At 40.8% G+C, this 17,316-nt stretch overlaps 1 protein-coding gene across 1 annotated transcript in view; it reads right to left on the bottom strand.

Annotated features, from left to right (window-relative positions):
* Window positions 1-3,129: 3,129 nt before the first annotated feature.
* Window positions 3,130-17,316, bottom strand: part of CAP2 (cyclase associated actin cytoskeleton regulatory protein 2) — a 55,529-nt gene continuing 41,342 nt past the window's right edge. Inside the window, exons 7-12 of the mRNA XM_003204725.4 lie at window positions 11,728-11,920; window positions 10,698-10,873; window positions 9,382-9,505; window positions 9,083-9,165; window positions 6,274-6,414; window positions 3,130-4,731 (exon numbers count right to left, since the gene is read on the bottom strand). Coding sequence (XP_003204773.1) covers window positions 4,648-4,731; window positions 6,274-6,414; window positions 9,083-9,165; window positions 9,382-9,505; window positions 10,698-10,873; window positions 11,728-11,920 — 801 coding nt within the window. The 3' untranslated portion in view covers window positions 3,130-4,647. The remainder of the gene's footprint in view (window positions 4,732-6,273; window positions 6,415-9,082; window positions 9,166-9,381; window positions 9,506-10,697; window positions 10,874-11,727; window positions 11,921-17,316) is intronic.

Genomic DNA, 17,316 nt, shown 5'->3' with positions numbered 1-17,316 from the left:
GTAAGCAGGGAAAGCCGAAAAACACCGAGCGCCGGGAGGGAAGCGGTTTTCCCACCCCTGTGCCGCCAGATGGTATCGCCCTGCGCCGAGGGAGGGCCGCGCTTGGGCCGGGGAGCGTCCGAGCGCCCCTAGCGAGGGGAGCAGCGGCCCCGCAGCCGCCCTGGCTGGGTGCAGGCAGAGCCGCCGCCCCGCCCCCACCCTGCCGTGTGAGGGCGCGAGGTGCCTCAGCTCCTCAGCAACTCAGCGTCTCTTCCTTCCCGCCTCCCTGTGACGCAGTGAAGAGTTTCTTTCGAAATCCGAAAGAAAACGGGCGGATAATGCGACCAATTGGGAAACTGTGGCACTGGGAAACAAGGATCTAATTTGCTAGAATGCTGGGAAGATTTGTGGATTTCAAATGCAGGCTTGAAATTGCTCAGCCTTTTCTCTTCTGTAGCTCTGTTAAGTATTGGCGCCACGATCGGGTTTTTTTATGACCTGCTTTTAATGGAAATGGTGTTAATTGTGGAAGTAGCGGTGTTCAAAAAACAGTCTTAAATTATTCCCACAAGTAGATGTTTTTCTTCTTCCGCATTCAGTCCCCTCAGACCTTTAACCGAGATGATCTTTTAACGTCTTAACAGTGACGCTTAGAGAGCAGTTTCTCAGTCCCTTGACAGACAGCCTTTGCGAACACGAGTCGAGCGTTAACAGGAACAGCTCGACATTGCCCGCGCCTCAGCTGCTCTCTGCCATCTGGTGGATACGCGGAGTCACTGCTTCGATACTTCCAATTTCCACAAAGGAAGCGATGTTCTGAATAACTAAGCCGATATCGCACAATCGCAGGATGGCTGAGGCTGGCAGGGCTCTCTCTCATGCTCAGAGCCAAGGCCAGGCGGCTTTTGGAGATCTCCAAGGAGGAGACCCCGCAGCCTCTGGGCAGCCTGTGCCTGTCCTCCATCACCTGCACAGCACAGGAGTGATGTCTGGTGGTTAGACAGAACCTCCTGTGTGCCAGTTTGTGCCCAGCACCCTTTGTTCTGCTGCTTTCTACCTGAGAGGCCCCAGTCTGTCCTGAGTTTGTCCCTTCTCCTCGTTGCGCTTCATGAGGTCCTTTTACAGAGGCTCTATTGAAGAAAGCATGAGATCTCACAAGAAAAACACTGTTTACATATGAAAACTTATGTCAAAATCTTTCATGTATCTCACCAGCTGATTTGCAGCCTAGTGAACATTTGACCCACACAGGTTTATAAAAATGAACAGGCTAGTTACACCATACACATTCATTCCATAACAATGTATGCACCACAGGTACTGCTCTCTGTTTAGATTCAGAACAGAAGCACAATTTCAAAGCAGTGCAGACTGTATGGGAACTGCTGAATTACAGCCTGAACTTCTGATTGACCACCTGAGGCAAGCCATGTGTCAGCCCTGGGAACACAGGTGAAGGCAATTCACCTGTGCTGCCGGAAGGGCTGGAGCCTGGCTCCACCTCTCCTAGACCCTATTTAAGATCTGACTACCAGTGGGAAAGGATCTTTTTCTCGGGAGCTCTTGTTTTGGAGTTTTCTGGCAAGCACAGGACAAGGGTAAGTCCTATGTATTCTTTTTTGGTGTCATAACCTGCTTAGCCAAACTTTCTTGTCTGTTTCTTAATTACAGCATCTGTACATTCATTGATTATACAGCAGACCAATCTGAAGTACATGACATATTTCCTGTGGCAGCATGTAGTAAAAAGAAAGGATTGATGGAATGTTAGGGCTGCTCAGCATTTAGTGCTTCATTCCTTGCTGAAGTCACTCCTTAAGCACAGATCAGACTTGCTGGTGAGGATGTGGACACAACTGACCACAGCTGGGATCTCTCATCAAATCATTCTGCAACTTGGTGACTATTTCTAACTCAAGATGTATGTAATGATTCTTTCAAAAAGGAGTTTTTTTACATTTAATTGTACATGAAGTCATATAGGTTAGAATTAGAACCTCAGATTTATCTTGTTTATTTTGCATTCCTTTGCATTTTTGAAGACAGGTTGCAGAGAGCAGCCCTAACTACTGAAAGCACACAGCAAATATTTTTCCCAAGGATTACAGCTGACAAAACACAGTTATGGCTTAGTGCCCCACGGCTGACTTTGCATACTTGATAAAAGATGTCTGCATATTTAACAAATCTCTCTCCCATTCTACTTTTCTGGTGCCTAATGCTGTAGACTTCATTGGCCTTTTCTCCAGTTGCCAGCATTACCTTGCGTCTCTTAATGTAAGGCCTCCTTCCTTATCTTGTCAACCTCTGCTCTCTGACAGAGTTCTCCGGTGTGGTCAGATCTTCAAGCACACAGTGTGACTGTTAAGAAACTCATCAACAACTGTGCTTGGATCTTGCATGTTGCAGGAGTGTGAGTGTAGAGAGAAGGCTTAGCCATATGGTAGTTTGCTCTGAAATGTTTAAAAGAAGACTGACAAAAGTAAACCAGCCTTGAGGAGAGAACTGAGCCCTTTGGAAGAACTAAAGGAGTTTGTCCTTACAGCAAGTCAGAGCTGCCTCACTGTTTTTTGTTCACTGGGAAATGTTTTAGACTTGCTTTGTGCCATACCTCCATGGGAGCGCGTGGCTTCCTGTCTTTGTGTAACGACTTCATCCATGTTTGATGCTGGATAAAAACATGGCTCAGTCATTCAGATCAGAATGCTCCAGAATGAGATCGTTTCACAGAACAAATCATGATTGTGATCATGGTATGGGACGGACTGTTCCTGGAGCTTGCTAACATGGGAAGGATGTATCTGAAGATATGTAGAAAAACAATTGGAAAAGCTGAAAATAAAAGGTAGACCTTATAAACTTGTTTGGGTCATGACATCTCCCTAGACAAAATCTCTGGAAGATACATACCTAGAAATGAGAACCATGAACAGCTGGGTTCCAGTGCTGTCACAGAAGTTATGTGCACAAAACTTCCCTGCTCACGTGCAGCACAGCCACTATTTGCTGTCAGGTGAGTGGTGGCTGCTGATGTGATGTTTCATTAGATGGGAGGAGCAGCTACTACTTCTCAGTTAAGCTAATGAAATGGCATTTAAGATGGGGAGGGCGTATGGGACGACCAGTACGGCACAGTAAGCTCTGAGCAACTTTATATTTAAACAAGTACATTTTTCCTTTTTTTAATTCATAAGAAGTTTACTGTTGAAAAATGGTATATACTAAGGCAAACACATTATACATACAGATTAAAGATCAGATAGCAAAACCTCGCGGAATGAGCACTACTATTGTTATGTAGGGTTTACAATCAAAGGTAGTTAAAAACCCTCAAGGATTTATGTACTTTCAAGGTAAATTAGGCACAAAATTTAGCTTGTAACTAGCTCTGCAAGCATCTCACTTTGATTTCACCATTACCAAGTATTACAAGTGATCAAAAACATATGCTGGCTGCAAAACTTTAAAATTTTATTGTACTATGTGCTGAAATAGTACAAATGTTTACAAGACTCCACCTTGTTAAAAAAGCATGTACAATAGGGACTATAGAAAGTAGAGTTGAAGGGCCAAGTGGGCTTTATTTGGGCTCAACTGATAGGTCATAAATCTATGGCTTTGCTTCGTGGATGTATTTGAAATTGAGTAAGTGTTAGAAATGCAGGGAAGAAATGGAAAGAAATTTTAATTAACAGAAGCTGTGACAGCTGTGATAGATTTTTAAAGGAACTTTAACAAGCAAACTAAGTGAATCTGATGTGTGCCTTTTGCCCTGGGAAAACCACCTGCCCAGTCATGGTGTTTCCCCTGCCAGCCTGCTGAATAGCAAAGGTGCAGTTTGCAGGATACAATGTGAAATTTTAAAGCATGAGGGATTTGTTTAAAAACAACAAAAGATAACTGTGGAGCAAAAACTTTCAGGTGATTTGCTGCAAGCTGTTAGCTCGCATGAGGCTTCAGTTTCAAAAAAATTCCTGATTCTCAAGAAATGAGAGGATTACAGCAGGTCTGTGTGGATCAGAATAAAATCTTGTATCGCTGAAAACACAGGGATCCTCTAAATATGTGTATTAGAAAAGTGTTAGATTAAAATATCACGTTATTTCATCTTCCAGTAGGAAAATGTATTGCTGAAAGTTATCCTTTTTTTTTTTGCTTGACTTAAAAAAAAAAAGATTGCCACAGAACTACAGGGAGCTGTCAGTTACTTTTCTCCAGGAGTGCATTTGTACTGTGTTACACAGGAGTAGTGTAAGAGGTGAAAATCTCATCTTAGAGTCTCAATGCTGCTTTTGATTAGCAGAAACATAAAAAGGAATGCCTGGAAGCAATGTGATAACCGAGTGCATCATGCAGTATTTTGGCTTAACGAATAAAGTGTTTCAAACCAGTGAGGTGGCTGGAAGGCGGGGGTTTCAAGCCAATACATTCACATGACATCATTGAGAAGTAAAACTGTAAGTGAAGGCAAACTGTGGAAACTTGAGAAATGCTGAGGTGCCTAACAAAAGCGTGCCAGACGAGTTATTGTTTCTAGCATGCACAGCTAATGCTTGAAGGCCTATGAGAGCAGTAGGAGCTACTGCTATTTCTAGTTCTTCACGTTGCTGCGTTGTTTCTGCTGGCTGTGGTCTGATCACAGTCAGTGAGTGCTGGGTGCTGTTTAGGTTAACCCACGATCTCTGCAGGTTCAGTGACCAACTTAGATCCATCCCATGCTGTCTTGAACTGTTCAGGAACCGGAAATTCTTTCTGGTAAGAAACAAAAGCAACAATGATGATTAGATAAACAGCGGATACCTCATGAAAACTGGTGGAATACTATTAGTGCTACATGACTGGGAAAGCATTGAGAGCTCAGACATGCCAGGATTATAGAGGCCTTCCTCATTACCCTAGGAAGCAATTTTCAATGCCACACAGGAAAAAGCCTTACTGCTACCTAGTTTCAAATAGCCTTGCTGTGGTACTCCTGTATAAAAATCCTCACACCATTATTTGGGGCAGCTAAGTAAATAAACCTCCCAACAGAAATGACTTTAGGCTCCATCAGCTACTGGCCTGGAAGACATTTAAGGTATCTGATGTGGAGATTTAGTGAGGAGACTAATTTTAAAGAGGAAAGCAAATGATATAACACAGAGTAAAATCTAAAATACCAACCTATTAATTTTACATGTGATAAACTTCAAGAGACATAACATTCTTTGTGGGGCAGACAAAACAAAGCAGAACCTTGAAGGAAGTTTCCTTCCATTTCATGTATTCGATGAAAGCATGAGAGCTGTTGGGTCCTCCTCGGTTCTCAGAGAACAAAAGTATGGAGAAAAGGATTTTCTTCTTTCAGATTTTACAGTGTTTTGGTAGCCAGACTTCACACAATAGTGGCAATTTGAGGAGAGAGACTCGAAGATTTTTTTTTTTTTAGAAGCAGGTAGGTGTGCACTCACTGAAAATCACTCCCTTTTTATTTCCCTGAAGATGAGCATCCAGTAATCACTTCAGGGAGAAGTGGAGAATGTACATTCTCTTGTCACATCTTTTCTTCTGTAAAGCCTAAACCCTTCTGCCATACAGTATTCCGGAGTGGAAGATTTATGGCAAATTCAAGTTCTATCTTGAGTCATTCAGTGCAACTTCAAAACTACTCTGTTGAATAAGTATGCTTTACCTGCATGTTGCCTTGCTACAATGTGACACAACAGTGGATAGCTTTAGTAGAAATGATGGAGAGCCAAGTATCAAGGTCTTACTAGGACAAAAAAGGAGCCTTTGAGTTAGAAAAGGCACACCTCATGTTTAAGTGATGTATTTTTCAAAATATGGTTCTTAAACTAGAAAGAATTCTACAGATACTACCCATGTATCAACAGTCTTAGAAAAAAAAAATAAAACTTTATCATTTCACTTGGAGCTGAAAGATTTCTATCTTAACTTTAGTGTCATCCTCTTCAGGCAGAGTGCTCTCAAATAATGCGTGAAGTGAGTCCCACTAGGAGATTATGTTTAGCAACCAACTTAAAAAAAAAGAAAATTAAGTGGACGGGAGATGAAGCCATCATCTGTAAAAATGGGGAGAAATAATGTCTAATCTTTGAAATTTGTGCCCCTGCCAAAGAAGTCATTCTTACAGCACTGATAGCTGAGAAAATAGAACACAGAAATTCAATGGTTTTGGATCATCTCTTGATCGTGTTCATACGTGTGGTGTGTTAGCTCTTTCTTTCCTAGCAGTTTTATCTAGCAAGGCTAGATGGGTAGAGGGAGAGAATCTCTAAAAATAATCTCACTCACGTAATCGCCATCTTGGGGGATGAGGATGTTCATCTCAGAAGACTTGGCACTCACGATCTCACAATCTAATGATTCCTCACTGAGGTAGATGTGACAGCCTTCTGTTTTGTTAATGGAAATGGTTGGCACTTTCCCCATCACCTGGAAATTGAGATATATTCATTATTGAATCTTGAAGCAAAAAAAGACTCTTAATATAATTTTTCTTGCCTGCCAGGTCTAATTTTGCCCAATAATATCTGATCTGTACGTCGTCTGCCTGCATGATGCTTGTATTTGAGATAGAAGCTATCCATTTGCTAAGCACTAGAAGTTCTTGGTGGTGATAACAATGCTCTCTATGCAACTGCAAGCTTATAAGATACAGCAAACTTTTAATGTATGATTTGATACAAGTTTTTTTCTCCATTCTCTCTACTTCCAGTGAAGTTTTTGTACTGATACTCAGACAGCATTCAGCTTGTTCATCAGCAGGATGGCAAGAAATCAAACACATGAACTCCGACCCATTCTAGGCAAATGAAGGATCTCAGCATCCAAAAGAAGTGTTTTATGATGCATTCCAAAGACTTAAAAACTCTTCCTGGATTTATAGCACAGAACAGGAGAGGGTTTTATCCCCTTCAGGTAAAATAGAGCCCTAAAAAAGCATGAAGATCAATTTAATTACATCTTCAAAGGTATTTCTTACATCACGTTAAAAACAAGCACAAGATTTACTTGAGGGGAGAAAGGAAGTAGATTTTCTCATGTTGACCATTCTACAGATTAAAAGGTCTCTACCTGGCTAACTGGCTGACTCACAGCTGTCAGTAAAAATTCCTCCTCCTCCTGCCCACTGGCTGAAAGCAGCAGTATGCTCTGGTCAGCTATTGAAAGGGCAAAGTTTACTTTGAGCTATAAAACAGTAACAGCACGTGACAGATATCTACTCGCTAATAAAAAAAAGTGTCTCCCATCATTTGAGTTTAGAATGTAATTTCAGCTTCAGTTCCTTACATGTGACAGCAACCAAAGAGCAAGTGTCTGTCTATTGCACTACGCCCTCTCCTGAAGTCCGGTCTATGTAATGGATCAGTGCTTCCTAGCCTGATCTTTCCTCTCTTTTGTAGGATCTCATGCAATAGAGGGCAAAAGGAGGCTGTGTTTAATGTTACACATTTAGTAAACATCAGGGAAAAATAAAATGCTACTGGGAGAAAGGAGAGCCAAGGAGTAAGGCACTGAAGTAAGTATAGAAAAAACTGTAGGGTAATTCGTTGTATTAATATGTGATATATTTGCAATTTATGAGCTCAGATCTTCAAAATACTGAGAAAATGGAGGTTCTGAGCACTTGGCATGCTCAAACCCTGCAGAATCAGGCAGTTTATAGCTGGAATCTTAAGTATAACTCCGCTCTGTTCTATGCCATAGAAGCCTTATGCAATATTCATAGAACCTGCTTAATCAAAAGAATTTTTGTTCTTAGTAAAGATATTTCCCCTTTGCATGAATATTAACAACGCCCAGTTTTGCTGTTCCTTACATAGGAGTTTTCTGTCTTTCATGAGAAGCTCTAGCAGTAATGATAAAATTAATCTATTGATTTAGGAAAAAAACCACAAACCAGCCAAATGCCTGTACCATAAGATGTGTAGTGATCATGACTAAACCTGCTTCTTACAGCTCAGAAGATGAGGCGCAGCTGGTAGCAATGTATGTCAGTCCCTTGCAAGAGGTGCAAAACAGCAAAAAAAGTCCTGCTGTTTTTTTAGTGTGGTATCTGCGACCGGTATTTCTGAAGTGTGGAACAAGCCTGCTTATATTTACTGCAGGCACAGCCTTTTAAGCAAAAGACCTCACCTTTTGTGAAGAAGATGGGCAGTTTAATATAATTTAATCACATTTAATTATTTTTCTCTTAATATAAAACATCCCAGAGGCCTTTCTTAAGACAAGATCATCTGTGTTGGTCACAGTTCAGTATGAGAGCTTGTACAGTTAGACCTCTTTGGGACAGAACAAGTGAAGTGCTGTAAATGCCAGGCTGACTGTATTTTGAATAGGGCAATGTTCAGTACAGGGAAGGCAAGATCTGGATTAAGAAAGCGTATATTTTAATTTCAAAAGAACCACAAAAGAAGGTGATCTCTGATGAAATTTTACTCGCTGGTTATCTAGGACAGAACCAGAGACTCACAGTCCGTATCTGGGCAAGTTGTCTGCATTATCTTCTCATGTAGTGAGTCAGGTTGCTGGCAGGGAGATCTTCAAAATCCAAGAGCCTGCTTTCACTTTGTTATTTGTCTTTGATAGTCTATTTGAATGTTTTCATTGAGAAGGGAAAAAAAAAAAGGAAAAAAAGAAGAAATAACCAACTTCTGGGCTCAGAAACCAATTAGCTAACTGCCAGAATTTGAAGCACTACTAAACTTTCAATTTCAGGAACTGTTTACCATGAAAGCAACAAAATTAAGGCCAGAAGTAATAATATTTCAACCTTGCCCAGGGCATGGGGATTGGAACTGGATGACCTCGAAGGTTTCTTCCAACCCAAGCTATTCTATGATTCTGTGGTTCCATTGAATAGATCTCTCCGTTTCACTGGAACCAGGTGTTGGACTGAATGAAGTTTATTCAGTAACGATCAGTAGTTTTCATAGGCACTTTCTAAATGCATCAGCAGAATTCACTGTATATTAAGATAGGTTTGGCTGCACCAGTTTCTTACTCTTCGTGTGCACGTGAGTTTATAATCATCTCCTGCAGCTACATGTTGGGCTTGTTCTTTCTGCCTTTTCTCTTTGTTTTTCAAACAGATGTTTACCTGAATCTGAATATCCCTGGAATTGATCACTTCCACAATTCCCACAACGTTGTCAAACACAAGGCCAAACTTTTTACAGTTATCTAAAAAAAAAAAATTCATAAATAAGAAAGGCAAGATAAAAGCAAATATATGCACATCGGCTGCATTACATACAAAAGTTTCCAGTCTCACGCTGCATAGCTGATCACTGGTGATCAGCCCATCATGATGAATGAAATGACTCAGATGCATTATTAATTGCATAAGTCAGTTTTTTCAAGATTGGCATTTAAAGTCCAGCTGAGCTATTCACTCACCAATAGTAATTGAATTGACCTTTCCCTTTATCTGAAGTGTAGACTTGTTACACTTGAAGATGTAGGCTACTTGCTTGAGTTCAGTATTGGTAATGACCAGGTCATTCTTATCCTCTTGATATTCCTATTTCAGAAGAAAGTTTATTCATTTGGTTATCTTTAACTATCTATAAATCAGACAGAGCTTAGCACAACACATCATCAAGTCATTGCATCACTGCAACAGAACGATATCCTTCTGGTGGCTTAAAAATCCAGTGTGATTGGTGGCTGGATATTTCACCTACCTCAGCCTTTGGTGATGCATGTGTACATTCTAGAGCTGCAGAACTGAAGAACTTGGCATAGACCGAGACAACCCCACTGACTTGGTAGCAAAGACATTCTGCTCTCAGCAGTGTAAGAATGCCCTCACAGAAGTTTGGCTCTCATTCAACTCAACCAGCACGTTGAAGGCCAAACCAAGTTTTCACTCTCAGCAATGCTATCTAGGGCTGTATACAGTATGTTGTGAGCTGGTGCAGGCAGTACCTTAAACGATAAGGAGGAATATGTGAAGAAATTTTCTTTCATTATGAAGTGCAAAAGGACGTTTACACTCATTGTATGTCAAAGAAAGGCTAGGGACCCACAAGGGAAGTTCCAGGTAGTCCTGATGCAAAATAACAGAGATAGATTGTGGCTATGCTTTGTGCAACCTTTACTCCCCAGTAATGACTGTGTATTGAAACTTCTGCATGACTAAATTGCTTATTGCTTTCTCCCTCTTTAAACCAACACAGTGACATGGCTTTTCACTCCCGGATAGTTGGTATATGCCTCCATAAATTAACTCCCATACTATAAGCAAAACTATCTTTTTCTTCTGTAGATTGAGCAAAAGGAAAATACTTCTGCACTTTTAGCATGAGAAAGGTGCTTGCATGGAATGAGCGACTGAGTGATGAAAAATAAATGTATAACTCCATCAGTTAACAAGGATGGAAAAAGCGCACTCTGCTAATAATGTATGTTTTCTCACAAAAGTGCCCTGCAAAAAGGGATTTTAATTGGAATTTTCCATTGGATTTGTTTCTGGAGCGCTGTCTGATTTTGCTACAATTTATTCATTGGTTTTGACATGACTTTCATGAGGAATTATTTTAGATTCTCAGAGACAAATGATTTAACTTTAGATCTCAGAGAATAATAACAGCTAAACTGGAATAAGGCATGGTAGTTGCAAATTTTAGTTGTTGCTGCTTGATTGTGGACTGCCTTTTGCAAGAAGCTCAGTGCTTTGCAGTGTGCAATTCCGCGCTGCGACTGGAACGCACCACTCTCCATTTTTTCCCCTCTAGCTCCAAGACGGGGGCATGGCTCTGCTGCGGGGAGTTCTTGGGGGAGGTGGGACTTGGAGTATGGCTTTTCGTGGGAGAACGAACGGGTGGACCTTGGGCACGTAGGCTGGGGTTCTTGTGAGTCTTCTGGTCGTCAGAGACATGGCGAAGCCCTTGGGGGAAAAAAAAGGGTCGCTGTTATACAAGAGAATCTGTTGTCTTGTCCTAAGGCTATTCGTATTGAAATAAGAAAGATAGTATCTAACTCATTTCCAATTGTGTTAAATTATCTGATGGGTTGACATTTTTTATTTCCTCATGCTTTGCCTGGGTAACCACCTGAAGTGTAACTGGCGTAGATATTTGTAGCCATTTATATAAAATGTCTTTGACCTGGGATAGACTGTCTTAAAATCTTTACAAGAAATGCAGCAGTCTTTTAGTCCCTCTCCATCTGTAGAGAGCTCTGTGATCTTGCTATTGAGTATTTTTACATCCAGAAAAGTGAGATTCTTTTTCTAATTTGGCACTAGAGGCAGACATATCAATTGCAAGTACTTAAATTCACAGCTATCTACTTTAATTACAACTATCCAGTATAAATACAAAAGGTTTTATCACACTGATTTGTGAGCCATACCTTTCCACGCAACGTATGAGACATTTTGACACAGGTTGGTACACTGACTGTGGGTCAGAAACAGGAATAACTTCTGACTGTAATTGCAACTTTGGAGTTCACCACCTACTGGGGATTGAAGATGTCTAACATGGTTGCATTGAAATGAAATGGAGACTTCGAAATAAGTGGTGTGAATTTCAGGAATACTGAACAATTTTGAGTGCTGCTACTTCTAAAAGAAGGGTTTGGTATGCTGTCTCATCCAGATGGATAAGTACAAGCCTTGGAAAGGTCTCTGTTGCCTAAATGTAGCTTAAAAACATTGGTGGAATTTGGGTCAGTACATGTAACAACTGTTCATGTAGTTTGACTCAAGGGTCAGAATTTGATTTCTTTTCTCCTGACCTTTGGTAATTGCTTCTCCTTGGTTAAGCTGTGCAAACAGGGCTGAGCGAGATGCCGTTCCTTCATCCTTTGGGGGGGTTTCTGTATCAAAGATGGGGGGAGGTCCCGGTGGAGGTGGTGGTGGAGGTGTTGAAGAGGGGCACGACCCACTGGTTAGGACAGATCTCATAGACGTGGGTGATGCGACAGGACCCTGTGTGGGATAGATGGAAATTATTTTTATATACAATGTTTCAAGGAACACTTTATTATGATAGCTCTTACTTGTTAACATCCTTGGATTGTGTTGAGTTTCATTGATTCCAGGCAGCCACGTGTTCAGAAGAACTTCTAGCATCGTAAGTGATTATTATTAAACACTATTAGTCTTTCCTCGCATCAATGGAAACCAGGCTGGAAAGCAGGCAGCCCACACTGCCATTCTGCTGCTGAGCTACTCCACCTAACATGTTTATACAAAATGCTTGCCAAGAGTACTATTAAACATCTTCAATATTAAAGTTTCCATATGATTTACATGTGGTGTGATACATAACTGCTTCTCAGATTTAAAAGCAAAAATCTCTTTTTTTTTTTTCTTTGAGATACTGTATTCAGTAACTTGATGTGTGTTCAGAAACATAGAAAACGTTTTGTCTAAAAAAATAACTGAGAGGGTCCTCAAAGGTCAGTTATGCATATGCAAAATTCTCAACTATAAAAAAAATATGTAAAATGCTGTTCTTCGGACGGTTGAAGTAATCTGCAAAGATTTAAATTGCAGCAGAATACAAAGCTATGGTCATTCAAGTCAGTTCTTCATGAAATTCAATATTTTTTGATTTCTAAAAATATTTTTTTCAATTGCAGGAGGTCACAGCACACGAATAACGAGTGAGGGGACCCTGATAAAGTAAGTAATGCAGTCATTCCATTAGTTTGCATAATCAAAAGTAAATGTTTTGGTCTGAATGGTGATGCTCATGTATAGTATTATCAAACAAACAGGGAATGCTGATAATGAGCTGATTACAATTTTATGCGTCCTACTGATTGAAAAGATACAAAGAAACTGAGAATCACTTTTCCTGTCTTGCCACTGAGTGTCACTCTGATGCCAGAAATTGCTCATCTAGACAGCATCTCTGCAGCAGAGCAGAGACTTTTATAAGAACTGTTACGAAAAAGTTAGGCTGGTCTGATTAATTTAGCTGCCTATCCAAATGTTGTGCATTGCACTAACTCATATTCATCAGGTAGGTAGATACAGTGGAAAAATGACAGACTTGCAGAGTCATGTCTCCTAATTGGCTGCCTTTGTTAGGAGATATATTGTTAAAAATGCATCCCAGGTAACCAATACTGGAAAGAGATATTGCTTAGCTGGACTCAAAGGATATTTTTAATTGTTTCATGTGCCACCACTTTCTGCTTTGCACTAAGTGAAAACATCAAAGCATCCATCTGGTTCATGCATCTCACAGAGTAAAATCTGTAGCTATTTTTTAAACAGTAAACTAGCTTTGGCTTGTGATCTCAAATGTGAAGGGGGCTGAGGTGCACACGCTTTTGTTATTCTTCAGACATCCTTTAAAAAAAAAAAAGACTGGCACACTTGAGTACCCAACAGTATTCAGACCTCTCTGTCTGTATGACCCTGATTTAAGCAGCACGGAAAAGTAATAACATTAATTAAGATCTTAGTGTTACCTTTCTCTTGGCACATGAGTCTTCAGCATGTGGGTACTGTTCCATTTGAGGCAACCATTTATGATTATGTCAGTGATAAATACACTGCAAGACACTTTGTCACGTTAGTGGCATTAAAAGTGCACTTGCACTGTAAGACTCAGGTGAGTAACAAAGCCAATGTAACAGCACGGTCTGATTGTTTCTGAAAGGATCTGTGATCCCTTAAAGCAATGAGTTCTCCCCCATGCTATTAAATGATTTTAATCAAATGTCAACAAAAGAGAATCCCCTTTTGGAGTTGATTATCACTTATTGTCAAGATACACCAGAACCAGGTGCTGATGTTGTTTGCTCTTAGAGACATTTCACTGTTGCACGGATACATTTAACTCTGAGCATTTCTGCGTATGTACTTGGTAATTATAGGCTATTATTTCAGACTGGAGACAACTCCCCCACTGGGAACTCGATTTACAGTGCCCATCCTCCTGTCTGTGCTCATGTCAGTAATGTTACCTGCAGCAGAGTCAGCACAACCGTGAATTACTATAGTAAAAAATGAATGTAAGTGGATTTAGTGGCACAATCAGTTATTGCTGCCTGACGTGCAACAGAGACCTTTCCTATCTGTTGCCTGCAACCATAGCAACTGAATCCACTATGTCCTGGTTATCCAGAATTATGAACGTTGCATTTGCAGGTCTTTCTAAAATACTCAGCTACAAAGAAATGGCACTTGCCATCCACACTGCGGTGTGAACCTGCAGCTATGAATTTTGTATGCTTTAAGTGAGTAGATTAATGGTAGTACTGGCAGTAGTGGTTAATAACTTGTGGCTTGAGATAAAAATTTGGCCTTCTGATTTCCCAACATACTTTATAGCTTCCACCTGCATAAATACAGTACTGTGATTTTCCAGAAACTTGTGTGTGATAGAGTCATTGTTTGAGGAGCAACTGCCACCTAGGAGCAGAAGCAGCTGACACTCTTTTGTAATTAACACCAATTAAACTCTGCAAAAGCTACAAAGATGCAGGAGTTATCTGCATGTTCTACATACAACACAGAATAGTGGGTCGCTGCCAATCTCTTTGCTTCAGGTGCTAAAGGCCTATGCCTGATCTATGCAGGAGACTGGGAGCTCAAACGATGATGCTAAGCAGTGTATCAAAGGGCAGTTTTCCAAACAGGAATAAAGGGAAGGGAATGTCCAGTAACCAAAGTAGAAGCAAAATTCAAAGGAATTTAATCGTGGGAAGTGGATGATCCCTCTCCCAGAACTCTGAGAGGAATATCTAGTGAAAACACAAACAAAACAGAAGGATTTTAAATAATCAAATTCAGACATGGTCTTATATGACTGGAGAATGTCTTATTTACTTTTCAAGGGCAGAGGTGGGAAAGGATCTGGGCAATTACAAACATGTTCTTCTAAAGCAGTACTCACAGAGATAAGCCAAGTCTAGTCAAAAACCTCCACTTTTCTTTATAAGCCTGGTCCATCCTCTGAAGTCAGTGGCTATCTCTACTGAGCTCAAAAGATGTTGGGTTATACATAATAACAGTACAGGAGCTATCACGAGGAGAAGACAACTGGGATTCTTCATTTTTCCTTGTAATCTTGTGGAATCACAGAAATAAGAGATGGACTGAAGCTTTGTTGTAGACTTTTCTCCTTTGTGACAAATTCTTGTTTATGACTGAGTTACAGCTACAGAAGCTAACAGAACATGGTGACATTTTCAATTATGTCTAAACATCTATGGCCAGGGTCTGAAAATCTGCTGCCATTCTGAAAACTGCCAACAATTTCAGTCATAATTTAACCTAGGCAAAATGAAAAGGCAAGTCAAAGTCTAAAAAGATTGCTAATGATAGGGCCAGGACTAACTGCTCCACTGTAAATCTACCATCTAATGACACGGATACATGCAATACGACAATCCTCAAATGAAGTAGAGCAGTGTGGAAAAGACACAGAGGTCTGGAAGACTTAGGAAGGCATACAGAGTCATGCTGTATGGAAGGGCTCAATCTCACTCAGCTTTTATCTTCTTTTTCGATTTACCTGGTGGAAATCAAGCTAACAGTCAAGTCGATATGAAATTTTTTCGTGGGAGGAGCGTCTCAGGGTAACACTCAGAAGGGGATGGAAGGCACAAGTGAACTGGAAATGCAGGAAACACAGTGCACTTCTTGCATTGCCTGCATGCCAGGGAGATTGTGTTGGACTAAAACATGCTCATGCCAAGGGCAGTTTTAACACCAGACTAGAGAAGTGGCTCCAGGAACCTTCTTCTTTTGATTAGTTTCGACCTCTATTAATGCATAGGCCTCAGTATTATCAACCTAAGTCACTGGAAATTGGTTTCCTTTTCTTAGTCATCTTTCTAAGACCACTTAGATCCTCGGGCTCTAGAATATTTCTGAACCAGACTCTTAAACTGTTCTGGTATATCACAATACTTGTGTATAGTCCTATCCTATTTCAACTAAAGTGCTCTTCACAAAGTCCATTCATTTCTTTTCTGTATAGCATGGTGTTTACGAGAGCTGCTGGGAATAAAATAGCATGTTATATGCCACAAAAGTTCATCTTTCCTAAGGCAGCAGGTGCTTACCAGCTTTGCTATTTGCAAACAACTCTTTATATTAACTTCAAGCAGATGTTAACAACAGTGTGTCTTTACACAAAGAGTATTAAGAGCCATTTGGACTAGCAAAGGCAGTTATTTGCAAGCCGCCTTTCTTCCTCTTTTCTTTCAGCTGTTTGCCTCGGTAACAGCTGCTGTTCTCAGTGCAGTGGTGTCTGTACGCTTTGTGACGAGTTGTGCTGATAGCCAAATGTTCTCATTGCCGTGTTGGTGAGGTCGGTTTTTTCATCATTTGAAAATATGCCCTTTGAAAGAATTGCGAGGGGAATAGATAGCTTCAGCCTTTCTTTATGAAAATGCAACATAGAAACAAGCCATTAATGTTTAACCTGTTTGCTTTGTATCAGAGTGAACTTGATATGTTTTCAATCTTGTTCTTGGGGCTTCCTGAAATATGGGAAAAGATGTCATTCTCTGAGTAAGGTCCTATCAGGATCAGAGGATGAAGGCCCTGTGGTCATATAGAAATAGTTATGAAGAGGACAAAATATTCCAGAATCCTTCTCTCTGGGAAAAGAAAAATGTCTTTGGCCTCCTTCTAAACTATGATCTGAATGAAGTGACAGGAAGGGGTCAGGGATAGCCTTTGCTGGATAGCCCAGAACCATCTGCAGAGGCTCAAGAGCTTCCCAGTGCCTGTGCCTCAGCCGTTTCCCTGGAGCCAGTGTCTGAAGCTGCTGACAGCCTTGGGTCTGATAAATGTATATTATCTCAGTGGAAGGGTTTGTGGGATTGCAGTACGAGCTCAGAGTAAGCTGTATTTCTACCTTTATCTTATAGGACTGGCAGAAGGGCGGGGTATTTGTTTTTTTTTTTTTCCCCAAGCTGTCTGCCTACCTGGCACAGTGGAATAAAGAAGAGACTGTTTATTTTTGGGGCAGCTGGCTAATTAAAATTCATCTGCGCTGAATCTTATTTAATTCCCTTGAAATTACAGTAGAGATGAGTGAAACCCTCGGCTTCTGGGGAGCTAGGCCTTGCATACAGAGCATGTCTACCAAGGGCTTTCCTTGGAGCACAGTGCAGTGGCCAGTCTTGTCAGAGAAACACAACAGTGTCTATACAAGTGCTCTGTAGGTCCTAGGGGCTATATATGCAGCTTGACGGGCTGTTGTGTTTGTAGTATTGTAACAGCAAAGAACCCTAATTAGAATCTCCTGCCTCTGTCACTTGTTCCCGGTGGCAGCTGGGAAGAGCTAAAATGGAAGCATGCAATTTTATCGCATGGGCATGCTGCTGTCTTGGGGGAGGATGAGAAGGTCT

This window comes from Meleagris gallopavo, chromosome 3, assembly GCF_000146605.3.
Source record: "Meleagris gallopavo isolate NT-WF06-2002-E0010 breed Aviagen turkey brand Nicholas breeding stock chromosome 3, Turkey_5.1, whole genome shotgun sequence".
Taxonomy (NCBI): Eukaryota; Metazoa; Chordata; class Aves; order Galliformes; family Phasianidae; genus Meleagris; species Meleagris gallopavo.
The sequence above is the reverse complement of the archived record's forward strand: the minus strand, read 5'-3'. Positions and strand labels throughout refer to the sequence as shown.